Source organism: Cajanus cajan, chromosome 2 (assembly GCF_000230855.2).
Source record: "Cajanus cajan strain Asha chromosome 2, NIPB_CcT2T_4, whole genome shotgun sequence".
Classification (NCBI taxonomy): Eukaryota; Viridiplantae; Streptophyta; class Magnoliopsida; order Fabales; family Fabaceae; genus Cajanus; species Cajanus cajan.
The window spans coordinates 62,377,537-62,389,681 of NC_138518.1; the positions used below are offsets into that span (position 1 = coordinate 62,377,537).

The window sequence follows — 12,145 nt, forward strand, 5'->3', positions numbered from 1 at the left end:
AGAGAGGTAGACGTTGCCGATGACGGGGAGGATGTTTTACGTCGGACATGGTGAATCGTACGTAAATTTATGTTTCCCGCATTAACGTCGGATTTATTTACAATGTAAAAATTTCAAAATAACCAACGTAAAATACCTTTTCCACTAGTGTTATAAAATCTATAATTTTAGTTTAATTGTTAAATGTTTATCATTTGATTAATAAAATTATAATTTAAATCATAATTAAATATTAAATAATGATGCCATAATTAATATTTAATAATATTTAAATTAAATTTTGTTTTTATTTTTCACTTCATAAAAGCAGTGAAAATGAACTAAAAATGCATGCAAAATATAATTTTGTTCAAATATTATTAAATATTAATTATTATATTATTTACTTAATATTAAATCATCATAAATGTTATAATTGTATGATTAACAAAAAAAAATTCATATATAGAATCAAAATTACAAATTTTATAAAATAAAAAAATTAAAATTATAAATAAATTTATAAATTGAAATAATAAAATGGGAGAATAAAATATTACATGTAACAAAAAAAAATAATTTTGCCCAAATTGAATAACGAGACTTAAGCTACGTTTGCTGCAATGGAAGAGGGAGATAGGAGAAGGGAAGTGTGGGAATAGAGGGTAAGTTTACCCGTTCATAGCCATTACTTCATGTAAATTTATTTATAAGAAAATAATTTTAATTTTTTTATCTAAAATATAAGTAAATTTTATTAAAGTCAATTTTATTTAATATTTTTAATTTAAAAATATCATTATGATAATAAATAAGAGTACTAAATGTGATTAAAGATATTTTAAGAAATATAATGTGTATTTTAAAATTGTAAAAATTAAATTTATTTAACAATTTTTTTTAATTTATATGAAATTAATTTTATTTATTTATACATAAATTTAGAGGGAGTAAAGAAGAATAGGTGGATTGTTTTGGTGGATTCCATCCAAAACATACACCTTCAAAACTGAGGAGATGGTGTGGGAATGAGAATAATTTTTTTTCTTCTATTTTTACCCTTAATTAGAAAGATTCATTATCAAAATTCAAAATACTAAAGTATAGTCATTTATGCTTTAAACATAATCAATTATACTACTTTGGATTTGTTCTATTACAATATTTAATATATCTTTCCATTGTTTCTTCCATATGAAATATCAATTATATAATTGATTATATGTAAAGTATAATTATTATATAATGAAATTATCAATAATAAAATGAGAGTTACGAAAGTTATTTAAAAAAAAAATATAACCTAAATTTTTATTTTGTTTAAAAAATATGTTATTTTTTTAAATCTTAACTTCCTTTCATTTCTCATCTATCAAAAGCCTTTAGTTATACTTTATTGCGTATGTACTTCTCATCTGTCTTCTTTAGACTTTACAAAACACCGTTAAGCCGTCAAATATCCTGAGATGTAAATGAGGGGCACAAGATTGATAAGGGCAATTTCCGATTGAAGGGCATTTTGGTCCGAACAGTGAAGATTGGTATGAGTTCGAGTGACAACTGCTTTTCTTTCCTCGACGTGTTCCCCACAGAAAATAAAGAAGTTGACAACAATATTGAATAAATAATATTAAATAATAATCATAAAAAATGTTTCTTTCTGACTGTTGAATCTGATTTGTTCTTCATCTTTGTTTGTTGGCTTGTTGAGAGCAGTTCCACTTCTAAAACTGAAACAAAAAACTTCACTTTCTGTTTCCATTTTCCACCCAAAACACCTTCTCAACAAAACAACCTTACCCAACTCATCATTTGCTTCGTTTGTGGGGAAAGGAACTTCATTTCTGCTCCAGAAGCTGCTTTTGCAGTTTCCCACTAATGGCAAAGTCAGGATACAAACTACGTATCCTTTTTTTTTTTTTTTTTTTTTAAATTAAGTTTTGTGCCTTAGAAAATGCTTTCTGATCACCCCATTATGGTTGTTGCTACTAGTGACTGAGTTTCTGTTGAAATGTGGTTGAGCTGTGTCCTTGAAACCTCCAATTTGTTTTCTTTTTTATGGTTCATCGTTGAATGGGGCAAAACATGTTTGTGCTTGTTTGCTTTCTGGGAGGCGAAGTGAAACCTCTTTAGTAAATTGAAAGTCATGGCGAAAAGTTCAGATTTTTTTAGGCCTCTTTTCTCCAGTTAATGGCTGAGGAATTGTTAGAGATTGATGGAAATGGAAACTTTCAAGTTGCAGTTTTTTTTTTTACTTGATTTTCTTTGTCTTGCTTTTGATAAGCTGAACTATTCTGCTAGAAAGAAACGGATATTTTAGGATTTTTTTTTCTGGTTTAGCTTCAAATGTTGATTGTAATTTATTTGGGTCTGATTGTATTATTTTTTTTCAATATTAGTCTGTTATTGACTCTGTGGAGTGTAGATGTTTGGTTGTTTTGGTAATGTGCTTTCCTGAGCCAATCAACTGTAGAGGAATTTGCAGCCCATTCAGGGAATGTAAACTGTTTAAAAATTGGAAGGAAGGCTAGACGCCTTTTCGTTACAGGAGGGGATGATCACAATGTCAATCTATGGATGATTGGGAAACCAACTTCTTTAATGGTCAGTTGATTGTTGCCTTTTTATTTTAGCATTTTGGTTGTGATATGACTAAGGCATGATTGTTAGGCTGTAATGAAAGGTCCATTTCTTATGTGCACTTTGTTGCAATTTATGTTGTTATAATGTTTGCGACTCAAGGATTTATATTGTTGCTTGTGACTGAAGGACTTGCTTTCAGTTCATATTAAATGATAAGCTTATTATATTTGGACTGAATTAGGCATTGTCTGATGATGATAGAATATGATATGAAGCAAGATTTTTACTCAAATAATGTAACTATTCAAATTATTTACCTAAAATAGGATCCTCTAAATCTATTTACAAATATGCATCACATTTGCCATGTATTTTGTGGGATTCAAGGATCGTCATATACCAAGACGCTAAAATTGCCTTTTCTCCAACACAGCAAGTTTCCTTAATGGCCAATTCAATGACCATTAATCAAACAATTCTGATGTCATTATGTCAACATTGTTTTTTTTCCACATAACTAGCTTGAAAGTTGTAAATGAAAAAGTTGAATTGAACCAAGATGAGTGAACATTGAACTGTGTGTGATCTCAAATATGAAAGAAGTGAAAAGTGGAAAAAAAAATTCTTGAGAATAGACTGAACTTAAAGTCAGAAAGTTTAAGATCCTTGGAATCTGGGAAGGGAATGCTGGGTTTGATTTCTATTATTTGTGGACAATCCCTGATGATTTCATGGTAGTTATCTTGCCCTGCACTGTTACTTACTGGTGATTCCAGCACCATTATCCCTTCTTTTGCAGTCCCAGAATAATGCTGAGCTTGAAACTCACTCAATCTGAAAATTTTCTTCCATACATAGATCATAATAATCTATCAGCTGTACTTATTTTTACTCTGAAAGGATTCCCTTTGTGACATTGGTTTGACTTTCTTATGATAGCAGCATAGCCATGTAGAGCTTTGAACCTAACTGTGCTATCTTACTGTAAATATATGCAGAGTTTATGTGGTCACACTAGTTCAGTAGAATCTGTGGCTTTTGACTCAGCAGAAGTATTGGTTCTTTCTGGAGCATCATCAGGGGTAATAAAGCTTTGGGATTTGGAAGAAGCAAAGAGTAAGTTAATTAGTATATTCTGAAGTCGCAAGCTGTATTATGTAATGATGTTATTTATAGAGCATCAGACTTTTATGCTAGGGAAGAAGTGCAAACTTGCTGATCATAAACAATTATTTGATTTAAGATTTGACTTACATTATCTACTTTGCATGCATGAGTGAAATGTTATAAGATTATAAGGGCATCTAGGAGAACTATAATAAGTTCAAGTAAAGCTTTTCAATTTGTTAAGTGAAATGTAAGTTTCACCCATTTTCCAAATTATCAATACACCACTAATATATGTGCAATTGTTCTTGAAGTATAGTGGTTCGCACTCTTAATGGACACAGATCTAATTGCACTGCTGTTGAGTTTCATCCATTTGGTGAACTTTTTGTATCTGGCTCTTCGGACGCTAATCTAAAGATTTGGGATATCCGAAAAAAAGGATGCATTCATACATACAAGGGTCATAGCCAGGGCATCAGTACTATCAAATTCAGTCCAGATGGTCGTTGGGTTGTTTCTGGTGGATTTGATAATAGTGTGAAGGTAATAGCTTCAATTGTATATAGCTTTCACAACTGTTCTTTGAATAAGTTATAGATCTAACTTGCCAATGTACAGGTCTGGGATCTAACAGGAGGAAAGCTCTTGCATGACTTCAAGTTCCATGAAGGACACATTAGGTCCATAGATTTCCATCCTCTTGAGTTTCTTCTGGCTACAGGTGAGTTGGTGTGCCTCAGCTTGGAGTGGTAGATGCTCATGCATCTGCAAAAATTTTACAAAGATCCTTGTTTTATTATTATAATGTTGTTTCAAGTGCACCAAATGAAATTTTACTTTGTTATATAGTTGGTCAAACTTAATGAAAATCTATGCAACAATTATCTATACAGTATGCTACATCTGTGGAGGGACCAAGGAAATATTTGAGCATCTTCTTTCTGGTCTAGCCCCATAATTCTTTGTTGTTGGTATCAATTATTGATATCACTGTGCATGAGCTTTTGTATGGTTACATAGACATAATCCATTCATAGAATGTAATTGAATTTGACATTTATATGTAAATTTATGTTCTCTTGTGTTAGTTCATGAATCATGACTTGACCTTGAAGGATGGAAGCTGTTATTTCAACCAAAGCATTTATATTGAAATTATTTATCTAAGGCCATAAGTTGCTATTCAACAAAACAAATAAGAGTTCACAATTTGATTTGCAGGTTCAGCAGACAGAACAGTGAAATTTTGGGATTTAGAAACCTTTGAACTGATTGGATCTACCAGATATGAGGTATCTAAACATGCTGAAACTTTCTTCTGCTTGAAAGAAAATCAGCTATACCCATTTTTATACCACAAATTCTGCCTGCAAATCTGCCTCTTATCAATTGAATTTGTTGTAATACATCTAGATCAGTTTTATGCCACTACTATGTTTCATGGAAACTTGGGTAACCTTTTCAATGGATAACACTGCTCAGAACTTTATTTTACCTTACATTGTTGTGGATGGTTTCTAAATGCAAAATGACTAGTTTAGTGGTGACCTAGAACATTTCTCCACTTTTATATCATTCAAAAAAGTTAATTATTTTCTGTAACTTGAAATTGCTAGTGTATTGTGCCCTGTTGTTAATCTTATAGATGCATAAAATGTTAATATAGCTTAGTTGCCATTGTAGCATGGTGGATTTTTAGTTTTTTTTTTTTTTCTTCTAATGTTCTTGTACATTTATTTTCCAAGATGCATGTGCATGCACAGGTTCACCAAAATTTATATAAAATAGTAAACTCTAACAAGTATAAATTACTTTGTATTAGGTTGCAGGAGTACGCTCAATAGCTTTTCATCCTGATGGACGGACCCTATTTGCTGGACTTGAGGATAGTTTAAAGGTACAGATTGTTTGTTTCAATAATTAGATTATAATGATAACATCTTGAACAGGATAAAGATATCATATCTAATGCTCATTTATTGTAGGTGTATTCATGGGAACCTGTTATATGTCATGATGCTGTTGACATGGAATGGATAACGCTTGGTGACCTATGTATTCATGATGGGAAGCTTTTGGGTTGCTCATTCTACAGTAATTCTGTTGGAGTATGGGTGTCAGATATTTCGGTAGGGCTGGATTAGTTGATATATTTATTTCTCAATTAAAAATCTGATATATGTTGATGATATATTTAAATGCAAAGCCACAATGTCTGCTGTGCTTATGTCAACAATGAATTTTGTGACTACATCACATCCATATTAGTCTGGGAACAACGAAAATCTAATTTTGAGATCATTTCCTGTAATTTATTCTCTGTTAGCTACCATTCTGATTGTTATTTTTAATGCATCAGCTTATTGAGCCATATAGTGGCAGTTTGGAATCCGAAAGAAAAGAAAGCTCAGAGCAGAAACTTAGTCTCCAGGGAAGACAAATGGAGAAAGTAGAAGCTGGTGTGGGACCAACTTTTGGGTTGTGCAGTATGTCTCCTGACAATGAGTCAAAAGAGATAAAGAATATATATATAGACTGTAAGACACAGACCTTTTTGTCTTCCCTTGGTATTAGACATGGCATAATTAAAATTCTGAAAGAATTCATCTTTCAAAATACAGTTGGTGCCATAAAGTACATATGAGCTCATTAATAGGTAGGATACTGCAATTGCATCAGTGGATTGTTTGGTGAAGAATCTACTGAACATTTAATTTAACTGAATCAAGCTAGAAATTTACTTTTACAAGCATATATGTACTGAAGTTCTTGACACAACGAATGCAAATTAGGATTCTGGATATGACCCCTCTAAAGTGAGCAATTAGACACATAAATCATAAGCTAATTTGTAGAAGCTCTCTTAATATTAATTTCTCTAAAAAAACTTTTTTTTATCTTATGCATAACCTAATTTAAGCTTATGGAGAAGTTAATTTCATTTTGCCTTCCTATTTTCTTCTCTTATAAGTGCTTATGAATAAGTTTATCCAAACAGGCCTATATATATTTTCCCATGTCAATTTTTTTTGTATGATTCTGAATACTGTCCCAATGATGTACTAAAGGACAATTTTTTTTTTTATGTATATAAAGCTTCTGGAGGGAGTCCTGATACCTTACCGAGATCCAGGTCTTATAATTCTCCAAAAGTAGATCTTCCTGAGGATTCCAAAGAGATGCTAAACTGGAGTCCTGCAACAGGAGTTCGTGCAAAATCAAATGAACAAGCACTTAAAAAGTCACACATTGCATCAAACTTACCCGGGGGCATTCTCAATGGAAAGGAGTCAGCAACCTTTTCGAATTCAAAACCTGGGATGTTGCTTAAGCAATCTCATGTTCAGGGAGTATCCACAAACACATTTGATGTTGATGAGTTTTCATCAGATTTGGATTCTGGAACATTTTGTGATACTATAAGCAAATCCGACCGGGCAAACTTTCAAATGAAGCATGGACCCCAGAATGAAGTGAGAGAATCTATTGAGGATGAACATGCTATCAAGAGTGTCACAGAGAAGCTTGAGAAAACTTTAACACCAGACAGATTTTCTGAACAAGAGAAATGTACGTTTTTTTTTCCTGTCAAATCACTGTATACAAGTCAAATGCAAGTCATTGCTGATTACATTTAGGATTTGGCTCCTCTAAAATGATTAGTTCAATTCAGAGAGAAGTGTGACACCTCAAGTTCTCAACTGTTAATAATAAAATCAAGGGTAGATTTTTAACAAGTAAATCATTTGTTATGCATGTGCATGTAACATCAACTATTTATTAATAAGTAACATCAACTATTTATTTCCTTGGGTGGAGCCAAAATCGTATATTTTATTAATCTTATTCTTGCAATTTCCTTTCTCTAATTTATGTTTCCACTTCAACAAAAACTGAGTTAACTTGACCACTATTCTCTGCTCTTTTCTTAGTTATATAGCATGGGCTAAATTAGTGGTTGACATGATTGCCCTGAACTATATTTGGCTTCTCATTGGTTGAAACTGCTTTTCACTTTGATGCCAGACCTATTAACCATGTTGTGTTTCTCATCCATTCATTTATCAAAAATCTTACATTTCAATCTTGCTTGTCAAATCTGTGAAGATTTTACTGAACTTTTATGTATGCTTCATATTGTATCAGAAAAAATTACTCCTGTTATTTCTTACTCCAATCTCCTGAAAAATATTGAATAAACTGTTGGCCAACACTCGAGTCTTGACAGATAAAATCTTTTATGGGTGTTAATAAACTAAGATTCTGATATGTAGTTGTTGATATTTTGGTTCTACAATTGTGTAAAAAGTAGGCATGCCATATTTATTGGGTAATTTGGGTCATTAATATGGGAAAAGACATATGGTCACCCATTATAAATATTTTATCTTCTTTCAGGTAATCAATCATTTCCTTACAGCAAAGAGAGTAGTCCAGTTAAATATATCAATGGAGGTTTGCCATAGCTCATCAATGTTGTTTTATGATCTAAGAAAGCCCCAAGAAACTGAATATTTTTAAATTTTGCTTTTAGCAGTTGCTGTTTTACCAGGAAGGACCCGTTCATTGGTTGAGAGGTTTGAAAGAAGGGAAAAAACTCCCACCAATGAGGATCAAGCTAATGCAACCCCCATCACAATATTTGCAAATAGGGGAAATTTTGTCAAAGAAGATCAGACTAAGACATCCCCCATCACCACCATGACATCTGAGAAAGAGGAAAGAATTCCTTTCAGTGAAGATCAAAACAATATGTCTACTGTTCCCAACACAACCAGCGAAACTGATAAGTCTACCAACTTCCTGGTAAATTTCTAGCTTGACAAAAGACAAGCCTTATGAAACTAGACACTGGCATCATCACTCTAGCTTCATTTTTTTAGCCAAAAAAAATTATTTTTGGTTATTCCAATTTATTGACTTATAAGAAAGAAGCTAACCAAGTGAAATAGGATGCTAGACTTGAAATACATATTTGTGAAATATGTTTTCTCCCTTAGGCATGTTTGGTAGAAGGAATCTAGGTGGAAAAGAAAGGAAATTGTGAATATATTTGGACATCCACCGGCTCAAATATGTAAACAATTTATTTTCCTTTCCATTTAAATCCTCTCTAACAAGTATAGTGTCAAGGTTTTAGAAATCTGTAATTTAAGATGATGTCAATATATTCTATATTTGATTTTTTTTTTCACATTTTGGTTTGAGTTATGCATTTGCTATTGGCTTTCTGTTCTGGCTTTAGTTGTTTTACAGTATTAAGTAGCATAAAATATAAATTACTTGGCTTTCTGTTCTTGCTTTAGTTATCTTACAGTATTAAGGAACATAAAATATAAATTACTTGGTAAATGCCGAAGGGTTAAGAGAGTGGTTTCATACAGTACATCAAGAAACAAGAATTGTTGCTATTGTTGATGTAATATTTAGAGGGGAAGAATGTAATCTTTATTTTCCTGGTTGTTTTCTGCTAGGCCGGGGCTGGGGTTTAGGTGGATGTTACTTGGATTCATGTTAAGAGGATAGGACTAGGAGGTGTGGAAAACTGGAAATGTTTAAACGAAGTGAGGGGACTGCAAAATATATTTGTTAAAGTTACTCAGAATAGTTGAGTTACATATCCAACCTCAAACCTTATTTATACAATGAATATGATTAGATAAATACATGTATGTATACCCTTTGCCTTTAGTGTAATACAAGGAAAAGGAACCATCTGTTGACCAGCAGATCTTCACCTTGCGCCTTCTGCTTATTACTATTCTGTTGGTGTTGGTTTCCCTGTTTCTTTGGTTTCTAACTATGAAACCTATATGTTGAAAGAATGTGGTAATTCACACTCAATCACACGCTTGTTTTTTGGGTCATGCTGCAATCACTTTTTTACATATTGTCAGAAAGTTGAGCTTCAAGATTTTGGAGGGGATTCAAACTCCGCAAATGAAGGAGAAATAATTGAAGGTCTGATGCAAACTCATGATGTGACATTAAGTAATCTCCGTTCCCGTTTGACAAAATTACAGGTAAGTTTAGCTATTCAGATATTAATAATCATCTGCTTTAAGGCTAAGCCTGTGTTAGAGTTGTAATTCCAGTGTATTAATTTGAGCCTTAAAACTTTTTGACAGTTTGACTGTAGCCTATATGTTGATGTGTGAAGGTGCATCTTTGTTTTTGTTTTCTCAACAGGGATATAGAAAGAAAATGATATAAAGTGGATTAATTTTGTTCACTGATAGGTTCTGATGCGCGCATTTTCAGGTTGTACGACATTTTTGGGAGCGGAATGATAGCAAAGGTGCCGTCGGTGCCTTGAGAAAGCTGCCTGATCAATCTGTGCGTATTTTCTTTATTAAGTGGTCGCGTGTCACTTGTTGGCTTTTTGTTTGTTCTGTATTAAAGGTTTAACAAGTTATGTATGTATGGTTTGTTATTGAACATATAGTCCTGAAAATAAATTCCTATGTATGTAGGTTCAAGCTGATGTTGTCAGTGTCCTTGTTGAGAAGACCGAGATTCTCACCTTAGATTTATTTTCTTGCTTACTTCCTGTGCTCGTAGGTTTGCTGGATAGCAAGATTGAAAGGTAATTCTTTACTAACATGGTGTTTGGAAAATACATGCTGGAAGTTGAAGTATGTGGGACACTGGGACTTCATATTTGGCCTCATCTAGTGTGAGGTTTCTAGTTTATAGGCAAAGTACAAAAGCAGTTTAAATTTTCATGCATGTTCCCACGGTATACAGATGGCCCTGCATGTCTTTGAGAATTTAGTGTTTAACCAAACCCAATAGTGTCATGTGATCCATGTAGTTGACCTTAGTGGGATTTGTTGTTGTTCCTACTGATGGTGGCCTTTGCAGAAAAATGACAAAGTGGTTTTGGTAGACATTAACTCTGTTCTTGGTGTGCAGACATGTGAAGGTGTCATTGGATATGCTGCTGAAGCTTGTAGCAGTTTTTGGTCCAACAATACGATCAACCATTTCGGCACCTCCCTCAATTGGCGTTGATCTACATGCAGAGCAAAGGTGCCCTCCATCTACACCTAATGTGGCTTTCTCTATTTCATGAAGCTTATATGTAAATGGAACTAACTTATACAAAATCTTGATAACAGGCGAGAATGCTCCAATCAGTGCTTTATGCAACTGCAGAAGATCCGGATGATTCTTCCGATAATAATACGGTAATCATGTAGTCTTTAGTGTTGCCAACACATATATATACTGAAGTCAATGTTGCATACTGGTGATTTTAAAATAGAAAACGAAAAAAATGTCCTTGCTAGTTTCTATTTCTATATTTTGAACCTGTCCTTTTATGGCAAGATCTGAATCCCTTTGAAAAATAAGAGAAGTAGCATTTGCACCTATATATTCCTATTGTAAATAAGGTATGTCAAACAATTTACATTGCCTTTTGGCTGATTATTTGTGCTTCTGATTTTATTAACCATCAACTTGGAGTTGTTGATTCTTAACCTGTTTCTTTACATATCATTGACATTTATTTACATCTAGATACAGCAATCAAGAGTCATGGTTTCTCTTTTCCCTTGTCTTTTTTTTTTTTTTTTTTTTTTTTTTTTGCAGGAGGGGTGGCTTATTGGCCAAGTCTGCCCAAGAGCTAAATTTAGTTCTTCAACAACCCTAACTAAGGTGCTATTTTATGAACTTCAGCCAACTTATGAATGAGTAACTTGGCTTAACTTATTCATTAGCAGGATTATATACAATACATGAAACCTTCATGTTGGACTTTTTCATCCACAATCAACAACTTTGTTTTGATGATTTGTGCTAGTGGCCGTTGTCATCGGCTTAGTTAATGGCAGGGAATTATAACAAACGAGATGTGTGAGATATCTGAATAAATTATTTGATCTTGTGTTTAGATGCTTGAAGGTGGAAGCAGCCATCTAAGTATCTTGCTTGGTCTTCAACTGTTCCCAAGGCTTGTATTCCTAACACATAACTTGTGCTGGTCTTGGACTGTATGTTTTGTTTTTCTTCAATTTGTTCCTTTTGCTTATTTCTGATACTGAACCCTGCATGTTTACTCAACTGGGGTTTGGTGCCAAATGAGTAAATGTATCAGTTTGCTGTATTTAGTAGTTGTGCAAAATTCCTTGTATATGCTACATCCACTGAAATGTATCTTTGTTTTTGGATCAAAGTACTCGAGCTTTTTGTTAAAAAATGGAGTGATCAGAACCTATTAATATAATGATGTTCACGGTACATATAGAGATCTTAGAATGCTCCATTTGTTTGAATCCTATTCTGGAATAAAGTTAATGTCTAATCATTTGCGTTGAAGTGTATAAGAGTTTTGTGAATTGGTAAATGTCAGTTTTCCTTTTGTATACTACTTGAATAAGATCATCAATCCATTATTTTGGTAACATAGTTATGTGGGTGTGACTAAAAGTTGCCCTTATTATTTCAACTTATCTGTTCTATGTTAACA

General features: G+C 32.9%; 1 protein-coding gene across 3 annotated transcripts; it reads left to right on the forward strand.

The window, feature by feature from the left end:
* Positions 1-1,608: 1,608 nt before the first annotated feature.
* On the forward strand, positions 1,609-11,916 carry LOC109805187 (katanin p80 WD40 repeat-containing subunit B1 homolog KTN80.1). Of its 3 annotated transcripts, XM_020367190.3 has the most exons (19): positions 1,609-1,882; positions 2,453-2,583; positions 3,561-3,678; positions 3,989-4,215; positions 4,291-4,393; positions 4,894-4,964; positions 5,495-5,569; positions 5,658-5,801; positions 6,032-6,209; positions 6,769-7,242; positions 8,071-8,127; positions 8,207-8,478; positions 9,570-9,695; positions 9,934-10,008; positions 10,146-10,258; positions 10,588-10,704; positions 10,794-10,862; positions 11,269-11,334; positions 11,571-11,916. In XM_020367190.3, the coding sequence occupies exons 1-18, from the start codon at positions 1,858-1,860 to the stop codon at positions 11,327-11,329; spliced, it is 2,436 nt and encodes an 811-aa protein (XP_020222779.2). In that variant the 5' UTR covers positions 1,609-1,857; the 3' UTR covers positions 11,330-11,334; positions 11,571-11,916. The 3 variants fall into 3 exon arrangements, with proteins under 3 accessions (XP_020222779.2, XP_020222778.2, XP_020222780.2); XM_020367189.3 differs by having other exon boundaries at positions 11,269-11,916; XM_020367191.3 differs by having other exon boundaries at positions 1,611-1,882; positions 8,210-8,478; positions 11,269-11,916.
* Positions 11,917-12,145: the final 229 nt, after the last annotated feature.

Excerpts from the sequence above, each read along its gene's own strand:
- LOC109805187 (XM_020367189.3), top strand. The coding sequence starts at position 1,858 with ATGGCAAAGTCAGGATACAAACTAC. Across the intron at positions 7,243-8,070 it reads ATTTTCTGAACAAGAGAAAT|GTAATCAATCATTTCCTTAC; the intron begins GTACGTTTTTTT and ends ATCTTCTTTCAG. Across the intron at positions 9,696-9,933 it reads CCCGTTTGACAAAATTACAG|GTTGTACGACATTTTTGGGA; the intron begins GTAAGTTTAGCT and ends GCGCATTTTCAG.